The 20,344-nt window shown below is 32.8% G+C and overlaps 1 protein-coding gene across 1 annotated transcript in view; it reads right to left on the bottom strand.

Moving 5' to 3' along the window:
• The window catches only part of LOC118186526 (carbonic anhydrase-related protein 10-like), an 850,161-nt gene that overhangs the window by 62,927 nt on the left and 766,890 nt on the right, over positions 1-20,344 (bottom strand). The window contains exons 7-8 of the mRNA XM_085820883.1: positions 7,983-8,137; positions 5,858-5,989 (exon numbers count right to left, since the gene is read on the bottom strand). Of these exons, the coding sequence (XP_085677009.1) occupies positions 5,858-5,989; positions 7,983-8,137 (287 nt within the window). The remainder of the gene's footprint in view (positions 1-5,857; positions 5,990-7,982; positions 8,138-20,344) is intronic.

The raw sequence follows: 20,344 nt of genomic DNA, 5'->3' as shown, positions 1-20,344 counted from the left end.
TTTCATACAGTCTTTAACATAGAATACTATAGAAAGTTTTCTATGTTAAAGAATGTATGAAACTATCTCTTTTTACATCTAACTATCCCTCATTTATCTGCTTTTCAGCTCAGCATTATAATTGGCATGTCCAACAACTATGACTAGCAGTAGGAGCAGTAGGAGATTCATGGAAATATCAGTAGGAGATCCATGAACATAGCAGTAGGAGATCCATGGTTCGAATAATGGAAATAACAAAGCTAATGTTTTGTGTTTTCCGAAAAGTTTAACGGCTTTTATTGCAGCGTAAAATATGAGGAACAAAAGTTCTTCGCTATATGGATTTTGCCGACTGCATATCATCCCTCTCCATAGGCCCCATTTAGGTTGGGAAGAATGTAAGCAAGTATTGTATTGCACCGTGCATATTTCTTGCAGTATAAGAGGTTAGCACTGCAAATGTTGTGTCGCGAATTTTTTAATTCTGCTTATGTTATTTAATTAATCAATATTTAAGTATTTTTATTTGCATTTGTTTTAAATTTGAAATTGTAAAGACTGTCGTAGATATATTTGTACCATAAAATCTTTAGCTATTTATTTTTCAATGGTTTGATTTTTCTACCAAAGACAATGAGCGTTTCTTTGGACAGAAATGACGTATTTGTGAATAGCTTTTACTGTAACAGAGGCAGTATAGTAGTGTTGTTTCGCATGTTTATCGCGCAGCTGCGGTTTTGTTTACTGGGTCGTTTTAATTGGCGCCTTTCCACGTTTTCTTTGCATATTCTTTATGAATGCTTGAAAGTGTTGAATAGATGAGTTTCTTTCGTATGGAAGGGCGTGTGTAAATTTCATCTTAAGGGGCAGTTTGATTCTTATCTCTTGTTTTTTCCGCTTGTTAGCTGGAAGTAGAATTTTGGTTCTCACGTTTCTGGGTGACTCTCTGTTTCCAGATGATCAACCGTTCCATATACAACATTTCTGCTTCGATTTGCTGAGGGTGTGAAGTTTTTCAGCAAAATAAACAGATAAATTCACGGGTTCGTTAAGTTTAATTTTATGCGGAATTTTTGGGTTTATAGTTTTTAGTGGGTGGAGAATCTGAGTTTTCTTCGGAACTTCTAAGGCTGTTGAAGTCAGATAGATTGGAGTTTTCAATGATATGAGGCTAAAAAGAAGAGATCGTGGGCCGTTTGCCCCGTTGCGGGCTGGTCTGCGCAAAAGGCTTGGGCCGCGTCTCCCCCCCCCCCCGACTGGAGGTTACTCGGAAGAGTGTTCTCTTGCGAAGGGCCCTAATTGAAAATCTGGGTGAAAGAGAACAAAATTTAGTCCGAGATGATTTAGCATTTTAATGCGAGATGCAAAGTCAAATTTACTGCGAGATGCAAAGTCAAATTTACTGCGAGATTTTAGCACAGACTGTTTTAATTACATCTGCGTCTCATGATTGTGCCTTCCGAACTCGAAACTGGTAAGAGCTCATAGTGAACCGAGCCATTAAATACTCTTAGACTACACAGACTACCATAATTCTACACAGACTTTTCACCTTGCATGCACACGAAACTGGTGTGAAAACTTTATCGTGAACCCAGCCATTAAATATTCTTGATCTGTATCCGTCAATTAGCTTGGTTTGGGTTTCTGTGGAGAATTCCTAGGCGGTCAAAGGAAATAAGCAAGGCAATCTGTTGAACTATTAAAACTCCCGAATATTCCGTCGATGATGGCAAGTCCAGTAATAGAAGATTGATGTATGAACTTAGATTTTGAAGATTGATGTATAGAAAAGACAATAAAAAACAAAATCATCCTGTGAGTGATGATTTTGTTTTTTATTGTCTTTTCTATTTAAACTATGACTAAGTAATGATAAATTATATTAATATACAAGAATTAAGTAATGTGAGTTATTTTAACATACATGTAAACGAAATGATTAGAAGATTTAAGTAATGACAAATTATTTCAATATATCTGTAAACGAAGGATTAGAAAATTTGTTCAACCATTTAAATTTACGAGTTATGGAATGTTTAAGAAAATGTATACTTATTATTAATATGAGTGTTAATTTTGGGAATGATATATATATGTATTTTTCATCTTAAACGTATGTAAGATACATTTTAAATTACTTAATTAATGTTCTAGTGTAATCAAAATAATCATTTATTACGTTACATTGGAAATTTGTTATTGATAAATGACTTGAAAGAAATAACGTAGAATATTTTTCTCTTGTATGTAAGGGTAGTCTGGTCAGCTATCTGAATTAGGATATTCGAGAAATTAAATGTGTTTGATTAGTATATTTTATGTTTAGTTTGTTATTTTGTGTTACTTTACTCGGGTCTGTCCAGTCACTCCATTAGTTTCAGCCTTTTAAGAAACTTGGAGTTTTACTCGCTGTATTGTTTAAGATTTTTCATAACGCTGCCTTTAATTCTTTTACTAGCCACTTATTTATAACTATTTGAATGTGTTTGGATTAATTGTAGTGATTTTTATGTTCCAGGATTGTATTTAAACTCTCGACGTTTTTTGAGGAGAACTGTTTGGTGGTATTATGAATATTTGTTCTCTGGTGTTTGTGAGGTTTTGAAGTTATGAAATTGAATCCTTTTGCTCTTGGCTTAATTTAGTAATTGATTGAGTATGTAGTTTAAGTGAATTTAAGTAAAGTTTTTGTTTAAGAGATAACATAGTATTTCTACTCGAGCACTAGCGAAGAGATATTCTTCTTTATTCTTCAGGTTAAGTTTTATTAAGTATGAATTTGCATTTGATTGAGTTAATTGAGTTATGAACAATGATTAAATATAAGTGGGTTAGTCCAATCACACAGTTCCTCTCCTACTCTTCACAGTTTGGGATTAAGAGCTTTCAGTTCATTTACAGTTAAAATTTTATCATTCATTATCAATACATTCATTATCTCCTACTCTTCACAGTTTGGGATTAAGAGCTTTCAGTTCATTTACAGTTAAAATTTCATCATTCATTATCAATAGTTTTGTTCGGCACCATAGAATATTTAGTCACGCAGTTTAAAAATTTTAAATTCTTAAAATTTAGCGATTTAACACAACACAGTTAACAACTTTAAGATCTACCTTCAGTTTTGGCGAGGATACAGTAGATTTTCACATTTCTTGTTCCAAAACTTTGAACTCGTTACGTCCATAATCTAATTCTCTTCGTTTTTTGTACTAAGATAACAGTAAGAAAATATTTCTAAAACATGCTCTCAAAGACTGAAACTTTTGTAAATTTATTACAGTCAGCTGCGGTTCACGAATTTAAAGCATAATGGTTAGGGCTTGCGAGTGGAATTAGAATAAACAAGTGATAGTTTCATCAAATTATGCACAATATTGTACAGCAGTGATATCAACTAGCAAGGGACAATTAGTTAGCTGCCACTACCAAGTAACCGAAGTAGAGTGTTTATTTCTTTACGTCACCTGAAGTATATTTACAGTAAACTATAATTTATAATGAAATTGTATTGCTGGTGAAACCTATCATCTTGATTAAAATACTTGATTCCAAAGTTAAGTTCTTAAACAGAGAATAAATCATAACAATACTTGAATTTCTACGAATTTTACTATCCACTTTCTCTTAGGTTCTAAATTGTTTGTAAATACATCTGGTATATCTCGAATTCATTATTTAATTACTTGATGTATACTGTTCATAGATAGATTCATACTGCTCATAGATCTCCTTTTAAATAGTTTCTTGTTAAGAGCAGACAAGGACATTAGTACTTTAAAGTGGGGTAAACTAGTATTACTCATCGAATGCAAATTTCTGTGAGTGGTTCTGTTGTTGCTGTTGCAGCGGCTTATCTCATTTGTCTGGGTCCCCGAATTTTATTGTGGAGAGCAGCGCAATACTACGTTTGTTGTTGGCATGAGTCTTGAATAACGTATAGGTGACACTACAACTTTGCTCAGCTCAGCCCCAGTTTTGAAGAAGACCACCTCAAAATACAGGTCCAAGGTTATCTCACCCCGTTTTCTTCATCACTAAACCACTCGAGAAGACTTTCAGCTAAACGAATATTTTGAGTGCCCTCTACAGCGCAACACTACACATTTACAAACATCCGTGCCTTTTCCAGAATTCGAACCTGTGTCCATTGGTACGACAGTAATCGTCACCAACTCACGTCTGGGAAGGTCTCGTATATCTCCAGTTTCATGATTAAGTTCTTTTTCGCCATTAGTGCTTCAGTAAAATTGTAAAAAAATAAATTGCAGATGCGAAACCTTTACAATTTTGATGATCCAACGCCTGTGAGGAGTTCTCCTTTTATTAATTAAGCTGGAATATAAATGTTATTAGTGACTTGTAAGTGCATGTGCATTTTGTATGTACGGGAAACGTAATGATAAAACAAAGGACAGAACTACTACGCGGGTTGGAATTTGTTGTCGGCAAAAGTGTTCTTTATTAGTGGAGACATAAATACGGGTCGATGTTTATTATCATATTTACAATTCTGATATTCTTTCTTTTACGTTCTTCTCTTTTTATAGGAATACATTTATATATTAGAGTTATTTGTGATGGGTGATAAATATGAAGTTGTAACCAATCCTTTAACATAAATTGTTGGAATAACTGTGACAACAAGGGTGCCCTCTGGTGAGTAACCAGAGAATTTAACTTTTAGAAAATTACAGAGCAAGAATTTGATACAACCTATCCGATTAGACACTTGGCTTTTACTGAAGTACTTCTCTGGCTACTCACCAGAGGGCACCCTTGTTTTCACAGTTAGTCCAACAGTTTATGTTAAAGGATTGGTTACAAAGTTACTTTACTGAGCATTTGAAAAGGTAATGTGGACAGTTCTTAATTTTAAGCAGATGCAGATACTTTTGATGAAATGCTTCTGGAGTAGAAGCAGAGAATTGCATTAATATAAACAACATTGCCTTAAGGGAACTCATACACCTTAAAACCCATAAGATGTTCGAATAGGTGACTGTCACAAGAATTGGGATAACTTATTTATTTTAAAAGCAATTACTACCAACTTTTTACAGCTGACTACATAATATAGCTACTTTCTGAAATAGTAATCAGAAAGTTTGTGTTGCCACAAATATTTTTGTAATTTAATCCGCTTTGTGACAACATTTTTCGTCATGTTTCCAACTTGCGCGCACAGTTTAAAACATTCTGTTCTGTTCTCATAATTTAATTCCATATTTAATATATACCTTTTATAACATTTGGAAACTAATGTGAACCTAAGATTTTAAAAATTTCATGTTAAATTTTTATTTTATTTGGAGTTGAGTTTATAAAATGTATTTTATTAAAAAAATGTGTAATGTTTCCGTCCATAAAATTTTTCAATACTGAAATATTCATCAGATTGTTGGTTCAGTTAGAAAATAGTGCCCATATAAAGAATTTCATCCAATTTCAAGTAAGTACCCTTAGCCATTTTTAAAATATCATGCGCACAAGATGGAAACATGGCGAAATATTTTGTCACAAAGAGGATTAAATTACAAAAATATTTGTGGCAACACAAACTTTCTGGTTACTAGTTTCCAAAGCAGCTATATTATGTAGTCAGCTGTAAAAAGTTGGAAGTAATTGCTTTTAAAATAAATAAAATATCTCAATTCCTGCAACAGTCACATATTTGAAGATCATGAGGGGGTTTAAGGTGTATGAGTCCCCTTAATATAAAGAATACTTTTATAAAATGAAATCGATAGAGAGATAAGATTAGAGATATAAAGTTTCAGATTTCTGATCTTTAACTTAGCTCGAACACGTCAAAATCTTATTACAACTACTATTTAATGTCAGTGAAAAAAAGAAGAAAAATTTTACTTACCATTGGGCGATTAAAGTCGATATTAGTTCGAACAACCCTGTGATGCATGAGCTGGGGTGGTCTGTAATTATTACCCAAAGGTGCTTTTGGATTACTCTGGTCTCCTTGCATGAGTTTCCGGAGAGCGTAGAGCTGAAATTCGTGTAGAAATTAATCACATGTAAATGAAGAAAACAGAATTTAGGCTCAAAATATTTAGAAAGACATAAATTATCGGTATTTTTCAAAAGTTAATTATTATGCTAATTTGTTTTCATTTGTGGCAAATTCAATTATCACTTTTTATTATATATTAAGATTACGCCTCATAAATTTGTTTTCTGTTCATTTTCCTTTCTGGTTACTTTCTTTTATTTCCCTCAGTATATTACTCTGTATATTTGTTGGGTTCAATAAGAATGAACCAATCCGCATTCTCGAAAAAATTTGCTCTTTAAGAAAAGAGATCATGTATAGCTCTGAACAAAACGTTGAAACACATTTAGTTTGAAAATTTAAGAATGACATCTATTTAAGTGTCTATTAAGTATCTATTAAGTGTAATTATTAACATTTTTAAATTATAGTTCATGTGTGTTATGTGGACTCTAGTGACCCATTTCGTTATTTGCATAGGTATCTGCTATAAGTGTACTTTCATGGCATAATGATGTTTCCTGAACTGTTCCCAAAATGCACTGGGCGAAAAATAGGAACACTTGTTTGTTGAGAGTAAAAATCTTTACTTATTTAAAAAAGTAAAAAACTTCATTATTAATAGTTAGTTACAAAACCTTTCATTTTAAGGACATAACTAATTTGTTTTAACATAGAGTCGATCAAACTTTGACATTTTTCAGTAGAAATAAAATACTATGCACCTGGCACGATTTCCCAGATCTCTTTCAAGTTTGATTAGTGATAGCCTTTTAATTTATGGTTAAACCATGCTACAAAACGAATTTCTCAAAGTCCTGTGAGTGGAGACCTTGGCGGAAAATCAATCCTATTTTGTTCAAATCAACTCTTTTTCAGGTTTGTTAAATGCTTCGGATTATTATGTTGTTTATAACGCCATTACAGTGGCATCTTCTCTTCTGTCCTTGATAAGATTGTGTTCTCTAAAATATCCACATACACCTCTTTAGTCGCGGTACCATTTATTCAAAAAATTGGGTCACGAAATGCTATGAGAAATAACCCCACAACGTAAACCTGTAAGACTGAAATCTTCAGGTTTACGTACGAGAGCTTTCTTTGTATATTTTTGATTATGAGTCTGGTCTTGGGGTTGATGAAAATTTTATTCCATCTATTCGAAATAAATTGGTTGTGATAAAAACGGCAACAAATAATTCTGAAGTAAGTAAATGGCGATACATAATTTTTTTTGAAATACAATTCTAATAATGTATTAAATTATACAGTTTGCTATTGAAATTAGAAGGCTATTCATACACCTTCCTGAAGACTGTAGAAAAGATTTCTTTTATTAAAGCATTTTCAGCAGTATATACAACAGCAGTATATTATATAAAAATCTATGAAGATTTAAAGAATTATTAAATTAGAGCCAATGAGTGTAACGAAGCAGATTTAGCTGTCATGAATTAAAATGAATCAGGAAGAGAGGGAAGTTTTATTGGTTAAATGAAAAAAATTAGTTCAATTTTTTGTCAAAGATTCTGCTGCAATATTTCATAATCATAATGGTATTTAATAACTTCTTGTCGCGAACACCCTAAAACTGAATTTTAGTATGCTTTTAAAAACAAATTTCTTGTTTTTCTTCCTTTAATCGTTTTGAATGCATTTTCTAGCTATTGCTGCTGATAAGTCATGTATTGCTGAAAATTGAAATAGATATTTAACACCATAAAAAAAAAACAATCTCCTTTACTGCGATTCACATCTGCGTAAACCTCAACTTATTATATTCATTTGTTCGACTTTTATAAATGATGGAAATATTTACGGACTTCTGGACATCTCTGTATATTTTCCTGCTGTAAAAATTTTCATTAGCATATATATATTAAACCAAAATGGGAAACAAACAGAAATTTGAACTGATCAGAATAAATACGGAACTCATAATCCGTAAATAAAAGAAAGAAATTAAATTAAATATTATATGTTTGTATACCTGTTGTTTGGTGATATAAATAGGTTTATTCATCACAATCCATGTTACCGTCTCGTGACAACCCGGCATAGTAGCTGATCCATCATAAGTCATGTAGAAATCAGTTTCTGGTAGTAACTCTCGAACTGATAGTGACCTCAGCTCCACCTGTTGGCCTATTCAGTGAACAGTCAGTTAGTGAATAGATTCATCCAGAAATGGGAATAATTAATTAATATTGATGACCATTAAAATTGAATCCTTTTTTTAAAGTATATTATTTGTGCAAAAATAATGATTTTAATTATATTGTAATTTCCAATGATTTTTCATTGTTATCCGGTTATTCAACTTCGCTTCATTTATTTTCCTTAAACAAGGCGTAAAGCAATCGCATTGCTCCATATGCTCTCTCGTTATGTTGTAAGGAGCTTTTTCTTCCTTATCATGTGCCTTCGGGACGTACTATTGGAAGCACGTCTAGGCTAACAATCGGAAGGTATGTTTTCGAATACGGTCGAAGCACTGTTGATTTTTCGTGTTTCAATAATTCGACAAGTGGGTCCCGAATAAATATGAGGTAGATGATAATTTACCACTACTAGAATATAGGGACAGGGTGCTCTTCTCCCCCCCCCCAGTTGTCCATTAAATGAATGTGAATGTGAGGAATTTTCTCCGTCTTTACAGCGTGCCTTCGTGGTGTAACTGGAAGCAAGCCGCGCCCACAGTTGGGACGATTGGAAATCAAATCCTCGTGAGAATATTACTCATTACAGTATTCCCTGCTTCGAAAAGCTAATAGACTCTATAATAAAAGCGGTTAATACTTTCATATAAAAAGTGAAGCATCTGGGTTTAGAACCCCGGAGAAGAACCCCGAGGAATTTTTACGTTTCCTACATAAAATTTAATACGTTCTGCAGCGGGGCCCAATTTTAAATATGGTTGACAATAATTCGTCACTACTTGAACTAGGTCTTGCGCCTTCTTAAAGTGAACTAGGTCCTGCGCCTTCTTAAAGTGAACTAGGTCCTGCGCCTTCTTAAAGTGAACAAGAATACAGTCAATCACGGTTTAACCGTGAGAGGGTTAGCCGAGCCCTCTAAAAGCGTTACGTTTTCTTATGACAGAATGATAGGAATATTGTTATCCCCAACCATCAGCATACATCGAAGATGTTTATTGGAAAATGGAGTATACGAAAAGGAACAGAAAATGCGTGGCATAGCAGAGGTAGTAATAGCCATTTATAATACAATTATATTCTTTTCTAATGATGTTTATTCTTCTGATATTCACACTGTGTATTCACAGTGTGTTCATTCTATTTTGAATACAGATCTAAATGAATTTGTTTTCCGGATCAAACTGCTTGTAAAATAACGTAAACTTGTAACAGGTATTTCTGTTAGCATAACATAGATCATTCGAACTTTCTGCAATTTTCAACTACCTATGGTTCCAAATTTTGAGCTAATCATAAACGCTATCTTCAACATTATTGCATTTAACGAGTAGGTTATTTGAATGTGGCAAAGTCGCGAAGCTTATCTATCTGAGAGGAGGGTTGTGTTCGTGGAGGAATTTCCAAGGGAAACTGACTCATATTTATCTTATACATGGGGAAAACCACAAGAAACAAACATTAAGCCAATATGTTTGCCTGGAATCCAACTCAAACTAGGCCGAAGTACCAGTATTCAGAGGTGTTAATCACTCGGCCACTATAGGACCATTTAACGCCTCACAGTTGACTATATAAGAAACTATGATTTATCTATATAAGAAATTATCACACAATCTCGTATGTCCCTTTCTGTAAGTCCTTAGCATATCTGCGTATTAATTGTAAGAACATAGTTTGAATTTCTGAGAAGGAAGTGTTGATTTTTTATATCTCCTCGCATCTAAAAACCGAATATTTTCTAAATGTGTAATGTGCACCAGTAAGGTGCATCTTATAATTACAATTTCACAGATGCTTGCGAAATAAAGCGAACGCCCGTGATGTTTCTAGAGATTCCTTTGGGCTGTAAAAGAGCAAAGTAATCATGGCACGGAATCTCAATAACTCACGTTACAACGAACTATGAAACGAACATTCATGATGCTTCTATGAAACGAGTATATATCTATCAAACGGAAACCCGTGAAATTTTTAGAGGTTCATTCAGATCAAACAACGTTACGGCAGTAAAACCCTGAAACGTACTAAAACGTAACGCAATAAAAAGGAGATCTGTGATATTTCTAGAGATTTGTTTAGGTTGTATGAAACAGTATCTCATTACACCGTAACGCAATAAAATTAATTCGCGTTATTTTTAAAGATTCGTTGCGACTCCAAAGAGCAATGTGATGATGTCATAGCTGCGCTGAACCTCATTTCAGCAACACTTGATGAAATGAACACCGGTGATATTTCAACATAAACGAACGTCTATGATACTTCTAGAGATTCGTTTAGTTCCTAAAAAAAGCGATGTCATTATTGACTCGGACCCTATTAAATGGAAACGCAATAAAAAAACATCCATGATATTTTTAAATATGGTTTTTAGATTCTAAAAGAAGCTGTATTGTTTCTGCACTGAATCTCATTAAACTATAACACACGGATATTAAGTTATTAATTTTCTTCAGATATAAGCATATTCGAAATCTATCTTGGAAAGTGATAAGATAAATTGAAAGAAATGAAGATATTAAAATTAACAAATAAATTTCAAAAATAAATTTCTTTCAATGATATTATGAAAGCAGTATATATCAAATATACATTGAAAGGACGGTGAACTTGAAAAATTATACCTGTTGCTACTAATTGCTCGTCCAATAAAATGTGGTTTTTTCTGTCAAACAAATAATCAAAACAACGAAAGAAGACTTTTAAAATGATTTTCACCATAAACAAAATGATGCAGGAACAAACGTGAATTCCGTAGTAGACGAAACTTCAAAACTAGCAATTTTTAAAGCTAGTCTTATAGGAACATCTTTAAAAGGGATTATAATGGTACCTCGGGGGGGGTGCGGGATACGTTCACTTTGAAATATGTCCAGCTTGGTACACGTTCTGTTTGGACTCAGAAACGTTTGAATGGTGTACGATATTTGTTTGGAATATGACTCGATTTCGATGACTCACGACTGCGCGCTCTGTACTTGGTTACCTATTTCGACAGTGCTACAACTGCTACAACTGACAGTGCTACAACTGCACAACTGCATGGGCATCAATTCGCCTAATAATATTATTATGTAAACAACCCGTGCCATATCTCTGAAGTTTAAACTCATTTTGCGTATTTAGAGTAAATGTTTTGTAAATTTATCTAAAATGAGTTTTAGGGAAAGTTAGTGAGAAGAGGAAAGCAACGGCGAAAATTATGAGGATCACCATAGATGTGAATAAAGCTATTGTTGAAATGTATGAAGGTGGTATGCGTATCCAGGACTTGGCTATTGCGAACCGTATGTCGAATGGTGTCTACAATTGGACAAGATAAAGGTGTTAAATCGGCTAACGTTGCGAAGTGGTGAAATTGGTTAACAAACAAAGGTCAGAGACATGTTAAAAAACCGCTTTTGCTCTGGTTAGCAAAATAATATTAATATATAGTATCAGGTGCAGATCTTCATTTATATTCATATCATATTAATACTTTAAAAGAAAACTACATTCAAATAGGAATACAGAGTAATATTAATACTACAATATCTATTAAGATATCCTCATTTCTTTCTTTCCTGCAACTTGAATTTCCCTCTTTCTTATTGTTATCTCTGCTTCTGATTATCTTCTGATTTTCTCTGATCTAATCATCCACAAATAATTAGAGAACATGAATGTGGGCTGACTCAGTGAAATCACAAATGAATGTCAGTTCTTGTTTGCTTCGGTGATATTGGTCGTTTCTTGCATAAGGCTGGCGTAAAGTTAAACAGTTAGAATGGAAAATTTTGAAATGACCTTCAGAGGCAGTTTCTGAGGGTTAATGCACTACGTAGACGAATTTATTTTAAAATTTAGGGAAGCTCATTCTCTGAAAGCAGCAATGAAGGGGAAATTTACACGAATATTTTTAAAATTTAAAGGACCGGGCACTGAACTGAGAGACAGAGTGGAAAGGAGGGAGAGAGAGAGGGAATATTTTAAAACACTGGCCATGATGAAAAAAAAAATGGAGTTTAATATAGTGGTCTTTCACTTTCCATTTTTAAACTGATAATTAATGATATAACCAAATGCATTAAAGAATCACATATATGAAAATTAATTTTTATTTCTCGTTTATTAGAACATTATACTAATCTCTGTTCTTTGAACTATATTTAAAGCCAGCATTATGAAGCACTACAAAAAGATAACAGAATCCTTACATTTTGTAATTAAAACAGTAAAATGAATTGTAAGACAAAAGAAAATTATATATTTTGTAAAGTAATCCTTTAATAGGCACAAACAATATATAAGAAGATGCAAATAATCTTAAGAGAAAACTCATTTCAATGCACGTATTTTAATAAAGGAATTTGTTTTGATTCATGTTCATTATCATTAGGGAACAAACATGATGTTTGGAACAATACGCGAACGTTTACCCTATTTTTCCTATGTCTGTTATTGCATCCTGAAAACTCTTTCTAATTTAATAATTAAGAGATCGTTCTAAAAACAGAAAATAAATTTTACTTTTTTCTGTTTTGAGATAAACATCGTAACCTAATTGGAATTTTGAAAAGCTATCTAGCTTTATGCAAATGATTGAAGATTACCAAAAATGTGCTCCTCAGTTACCATGTTTGAAAGGCTCGCTAATTAAAAATAAACATCTTGACTGATCGCAGGAAAGGGCGCTGGATTAATTTTTCTAATATTTAAATCAAATAAAACGTGTTTTTCCCTAGAGAAAGCTTTAATTTTACCCAAGATTCTTTTACATGTAGGTAATATCCTTATATAAAGCAGGTAATGAACATTGAAAAAGAACAGATAGTGGTATACATCTTTGACAAAACATTCTTAGAAGCAGTATAAAGGCATTTTTATTATGGTTCTCGAATGTAACAAAGTATTTTGTTTTAAGAAAAATTATTACTTATTTTGCTTTTAACCTTGATTGCCTTAGGCATTAGGACTACTTAGAAGTTTCTTTTTACAAGCCTTTAATTAACAAATTTGAATGAAATAAACATATGGGAAGAACATTTCTAAAAATTATTTATGTATATTTTTCTTACGTAGATTATTTCCTTCTACAGGTTAATCGAAAAAGGCGGTCGTATTTGTAATTTTCGTATAAATTTACTTTAATCATATGGAACACGGTCACAGCTCATTCCAATGAAGGATACAATTTAATAGTTCATGAAACATGAGAAGTTGAAATTAAGAGTTAAAAAATACATTATAATAAAATATTTAAAAATATGACTGATGCAAATAAGGCATGTGATTACCATTAAGAAACAATTACATTAGAAGATGCAGGATTTATGTGTCCGCAGAGTTTTACATGTAACCGGAATATGCATAAATGTACTTGTTAGATGTAGCGACAACCATATTTTATAATGTACTTTATTATTTGTATGCCGTATTACTCATTACATGCCTTTAAAGCTTCTTTTTACTTGCATGTCATGTATGTCTTGTATGTCAATTATGTAATGTATGCAATGACTGTTTTCTATACAATGTCACGTCGAAATGCTATGCCATGTCATGCCTATGCTGAGCTATGTTAGGCGCCATGCAATGTCCACCTGTAATGTAAGTAATGCAACGCTACGGATCCTGGACTATCACCGATCACAATATCATCAGGACTGGATATTGTGGCCACGTGCTAGGTAAAATCTCTGTCAATTTTCTTCCTAAAACGCTTTCGTAGTGTCTGTGTGTATGATATTCTCCACCACCAACCACAGTACTAGCTAGTGCCACTACTGCCAGAATTGCAGCAGTAATAAAATAGGTAATTAATTAAGTATTCAAGCAATAGCATATATAAATATTAAAGCTATATGATTTTATGTGTTCAATATAAACTATGATGCAGAAGTAATTTGTGTATCCAAGAATTATTGTATATATGTATACATAAGTGTCAACAACCGTACTCAAGTACCTATATAATAAAGGTATATAGGATAATGTAATCAAGTAATCAAGTGTCTCTATTGCAGTTAAGTATTCAAGTGTATAACTGGTATTCAAGTGTATAAAGAGAACTCATATAACATAATCCTATATCTATTATATCAACTCAAGTATGTACTCAAATAATAAATGTTAACAGGTTTAATGTATTCAAGTGTCTTACTGCAATAAAGCTATCAAGTACATAATCAATGTATCCATGTAACTTAATCATTTAGCCAATATATTAATGTATCTAGTAAATGACGGATCATATTTAATGTAGTATTGCAAGTATTTGATGTATTTAAGAATTATTATTATTATTTTTATTATTATTATTAGAATTATTATTAGTATTTGATATATATAAGAATTATGGCAACGTGCGACCAAGCGCATTAACAATACATTCTAACAGCTAATGCTTATATATTCATGCAGCTAAAGCATTCATGTAACGTCATCTAGGTCCCAGTTTGTTCATGCAACTTCACAGAGAAGCAAATGCATTCCAGAGGCAGGCCTCCTGGACCTCGTGAGCTGCCTCAGGTGGTGGTGGTGTATTTAATTATGGCAAAGCACACTAGGGCTATCTGCCTAAGGGGAGGGATGCCTTTCGTGGAGGACTTTCTAAGGGAAACTGGCTCGTATACACGTTACACATGGGGAAAACCACGAAAACGCCCATGCAGCCAGCCCGTTCTCGGGATTCGAACCTCGGACCGAACTACCAGTGTTCAGCGTCTTTACCGCTCGGCCGCTGGTGGGCCGTGAGCTGCCTCAGATATTGGAGTACGTGTAACATATACCTGCTTACCTTTGTTAGACACCAGTTGTCCTCCGTCACTGTCACCTGTCATGAATTATTTGTAATACGTTTAGTATTAAATAACGGCAAATATCTAGTGTGTATTCATAAACCGTCCCGTTATATGCCATGAAAATTGTTTGTGATCGTATAGGTATGGGAATTTTTATTAAAATAATTTTGAATATTTTTATCTAAATTTAAAAGTATTTTAAACTAAACGTGCTTTAGGATAATTGCCCTGTCTTTAATATTTTACTGAATAAATTTCTTGCATATAGTTCTCCCGCACAATAAAAACTTCAAATTGTAAAATGCATATTGTTTTGGTTAGCTAACAATGAAACGCTATATGTCTTTACATGAAAAATATGTTTTCAGATAATTGAACCAGTCTCTCCGTGAATAATTTTATATACAGTCCACCTATACAATATAAAATGCAAATTGTAAAGTGCGCAACGCTTTGGCTAGTTAAAAATAAATATTTTATACTTTCACATGAAACATTACACAAGATATGATTAATAAAAATTAAAAAAAAGTATAAGAGTCATTTGCAAGTTTAGTCACGAAATACAGTAAAACGTGAATCCAGTGGATATGGTTCAACAGAGAAAGTGGAAAAAATTAACAGTGTACCAATGATCGGAAAATTTGTCATATTCAAATTTTTAAAATAAATATTTCAATTTTTAATTTGTTAGATATAAATATACTAATAGAAACAAAAGATCCTCATACATTATATGCCAAACTAATAAATTTTAAAATCTTTATTCTATAGACAATTTGCTACAATGTGATATGCACACTAACGCGCATGATATATACACTAACGGAAAGGAAGGAGAAAATACCTTATATACTCCCCTTTTTAAAGAGCGACTGGGTATTAGAGGATTAAAACCTGGTGGTGAAGAATCATTGTCCACCACCTTTTTTAGTTTCGGCGCCACTGTAGAAACTATTAGGTTATTTGGAAGCGGGAAATATGAAAAAATGTGCAATGCCCTAGCCGGGACTCGAACCACGGACCTCTCGAATACGCACCGAGTGTGCTGGCTATTACACCACGAAAGCATGCTAAGAAGGCGGGAGAAATACCTTATAACAACGTCTTTCAATTCAAACTGGCCCCAAAGCAGAGGAATATGAAAAAATGTGTTAGTAAATTTGTCATTCTTCATGCAATCGAGCTATAAATACGTCTTAAGAAATGGAAATAAACCCTTTTGTTTATTAACAGAATAGATGGCCTGTAATTCTTTGAATACATAAGGAATGTTATTCTGATCATGAAAGCCAAATTCACAGATAACAGAGAAATTTGATTACATTGTAGGGATTTATATTTATTTTAAATAACCGATTTTATTTAATTAGTTATTCTTTCTTATAAGCCTCCAGTTCCTTAATTTTCAGTGCCAGACTATTTAAATTTTGTAGCGCGCGTGAAGGAATACTAATTCTACGTTGAAGAAAGAGTTTAAAAACGGAGTTTCAGTAGGAAAAAAGAAGAGTTAGGCTACAGCCGCCGTTGTCTGCTGTTTAAACGTTTGGCTTCCAGAGTTGTTGCTGCCGCTAGTTTCGACGGGGGTGTAAGAAACGGGATTTAGCTGAGCCCTGTAGTTTAATTCTATCATTTGTTGATATCTTCAAACTTTTAGTTTCGTTATCTGATTTCCGTTACCGCCCTAGAAGAGGCGTTGTTTGTTAGTGTCGAGTTGACGCATTGCAAATTTTAAAGAGTTAATAAAGGGTACTTTTAACCGTTCTCCTGTGCAGTTAATTCTATTCCAGTTTTCATACAAAAGAGATTCTGAAGGACTCTACAACATATTTACATTAAATTACTTGTAGAAGTCATATACTAGTTACCTCCTTCGCAGCATTGTAAACAAGTCACTGTAAACAAGTAATTTAAAAAATATAGTTAATGCCAGCTCTTTTAAGGTGCGCGAAATTATGAAATTGGGAATTTGACTTTCTAAGAGGATGTGAGTAATGCACTGTATTTCCTCTTGAAGAAAGTCAGTGTTATTGCAAATTCTTTTTATTCCGAGTGTTAGGTATCAATAGTATTAATAATGACTTTTTTAGAGATGTTAGAATTCTAATTGGTGAGTTTTAGACTATGAAACTTGAAATGTCTTCTTTTATCATAAATTTTAAAATTTTAGTAACTTAATATACATAAATCAAGGTATATGATGTTTTTTGCTGTGGGCTAGTACTGTTACGTTTGAGATACTGGCGTGCTCAATTTGATTAAAGTTATTTATAGTAATAATGTCATCAATATACGTGTAAACGTGCTTAAAATATTTACGTTGTTCCAAGTTCAGTGATAATTGAAATTTATATTCTTGTATGAAGATTAAGATATTACAGACGGTAGATGAACTATTCAAAAACACAGGAATTCAGCGCCATTGCTCAAATATTAAAAAAAATGTTTTGGTTTTATCTGCAATTTTTCCAGCTGTAATGTAATTTTGTTTATAACTTGTCTTCTTCTTTTGTATTTCACTTTCGCAACTTGTTTCGCGAAGATCGTTTCTTTAAATGCATTTTCTGACTGCTTTATTACAAATATATATACGACTCCATTATAGGTATATATAGCTATTTATTTCTACATTTACGTATATATGTGAAATATCACGAGTTTTCTAAAAACGGCATTCTCCGAAATGCCTCTGATCACTTTAGTTCGGATAAAGTTGGTTTATAATACGTATTGTCCTGTAAGTCGTAACATTACACGATTGCCATAAATGAGTAGATTGATGTATTATATATAAAAATGAAAGGAAAAAAAATGAATGATGTACTAATTCTAGGTTAAGTATGTGTTTAGACGCTGAGATCTGTTAAATAGTTGTTTTTTTTTCTCTGAAAGAATAGCAATAGTTAATTCAGAAGAATTTGATTTGAGCAGGAGTTTTTGAATATTAAATCGTAAAGTTTGGGTTTTTCTAATAAGAGAAACATAAAGTATTATATAAATGGATGAATAAAATAATGCTATAAATGTTATTGATCTTAATAAAACTATTAAAGAGATAAAGAATTTTTTAAAATTATTCAGAAAATTTTCTCCCAAGAATGAAGCTTCAGAACATTCTTAAGTGAGGTTAGGTTTAAATTTATAAATTTGCTTGGACATTATTGACCCATTTTTAGAAATAAGAGCTCTTTCTGGAAAATTAAAGAAATAAATGCAAACACAAGTTAGTGAGCAATTTAATATCTTACCAGGTACTACTTCAAGTAAACAGCCAGTAAAATTTGTTGGACAGAAATTATATAACCGTGATCCAACTACACGTATAACCGAGAGAGTTGCTTTTAAAATAAATTAAAGGCAAAATTAGAATTCTCCAAGAAGATTAAAGTCCTAACTCCAAGAAGATTAAAAACTTTTTTATAATACGGAATGACAAGAGGCGATTCTCGTTGTCCTGCTTCAGAAATTTTGAACATTGTCGAAAATTATACAAATTCTCAGAGATTCTTCAACTGTTCCTTTAACAAATTAGGAATTGTATTTGAGTTCGTTAAGACGACATTGATTAGACTTTTCATTGAAGACAAATTTCAGTTTAGTCCTAATCAATGGGTGAAAGAAAAAAGAAATTCTTAATATTTGAGTACTTTTTAGAAGCAGTCACTAAATCACAAGAAGAATTTTGTGAAGTCTCCAAATTTTCATGACCATGAAATGTGTAGAATATTGTTTTTGGCGTAATAATTATGTTTATTCGTAGCAATTGAAGAAGAACCTTCAACATTATGCATTTAGCGTATTAATTAAAACCATCTCAAAGTTCTGTTGCAGCTAGGAAAAGTTACTATAAAAAAGTGATAGTTATTGCAAGCATTTTCAATCATAATTTTCAATGAAAATTTCAATAAAAAAAATCTGAAATGTTTCAGATTTTAAATTACGTCCAAAGGGGCGTTTTTTAACATTTTGTGTGTTACCTTTCTTTATTAAATATCATGTTCCTCGCACTTAAACCATAAGATCCAGTGCAACAGCAATATCGCAAAATAGTTTTAAAACGAGCATATCTTTAGAATTTCCGATACAGAGACTCACGCGCTGGAGATAAAAATGTTTTTTCTCCACAACGTTGCCATTGCTCGCTTTGAAATCCTTGAATGACATTCTAAACCTATGCACCGGTGAAACGACATTCTAAACCTATGCACCGGTTCATAATACACATACTGCAATTAAATATACAATATATAATTTGAGAAATGCCCGAAGCTTTCTGTTGGCTGTTTTTCGATTGGTTCTTTTTATCAAAATGTGGCTGTGAATGCCGTGGTTTCTCATACATCACTCGAGAATTATCTGCCACCCCCAGTTCAGTGATGCTTTTTATTTACATACTCATTAAAAGCACACGCGAAATATATCTTATAGTTTAAGATGACTTTCCTAGAAAAATTGCCACGATCTTCCTTAGCTTCCCATAAACTATTTGATAAATCCTTAGCTTGTAGATGTTTTGCAGCATTACCTCAACACATCAAGTATATTTAACAAGAATTCGCTGCATCCTGCTTTTCGGGATGTCTAGCTCTTATGAATGGATGTGAATCCAGGTTTCTGGACTCTCAGTAGCATTTTTACTCTCTGCAACAATGTTTCTTAGAGATTGTACAATGTTGTACCAGTGTTTTAACGCGCTTACTAGCCTGCTGCCTAGAATATTTTACTTGTTTCACAATCTTTGAAATGTTGACTTATTCGGTATTTAAATTCCGACTTTTTCCCAAACGTCGTACACTCTGCGAAACGCTTCGACGTAAGTATATCCATATTTATAACGCATTGCTACAATAATATCTCGCTACTTATTCTTTGAAGCTTTCCATGAATGCTAATTATAATGCATCTACAAGACAAATGCGAAGTGTTACAAAATGAATGCAGAGAAAATAGTGTTCAATTTAAGCCTTGATATCTTTCAGGATATTTTTAGTGTAATGAAATATCAGGAATGAGTCATTGAAGAGATGATTGAGAATTTTCAGAGAAGGCTAACACTCCTAAGGATTCGTGACCATGTCAGATTACTTAAAGGGACAGCAATCGGGGAGTCACAGTCATATAACGTATTACTGATGCTTTAAAATACTTTTCATCTTAACAGATATTAAAATGCCCTTATTCTACAAGGATAATAAGAACGCAAATATCGATGCTTTGTCCAGGATTCGAACTCACATTCAACAGCTGTCTTCCATTGATCAATATGCCACCAGATGACAGCTTCTTAAAGCTTGTATAATATTAATAGCTACAATGCTCAGTTCTGGTAGGTTGCCAGCACATATTGTCATACTAGAACGCAGTATATGCAGTTTATTCGAAAGTTAAACTGATACATCAGTGCATATAGT

The sequence above is a fragment of the Stegodyphus dumicola genome, chromosome 7, assembly GCF_044657685.1.
Source record: "Stegodyphus dumicola isolate Sdum_Otavi_A_Nest chromosome 7, ASM4465768v1".
In the NCBI taxonomy this organism is placed as follows: domain Eukaryota; kingdom Metazoa; phylum Arthropoda; class Arachnida; order Araneae; family Eresidae; genus Stegodyphus; species Stegodyphus dumicola.
This window is presented reverse-complemented; position numbering and strand designations above follow the sequence as displayed.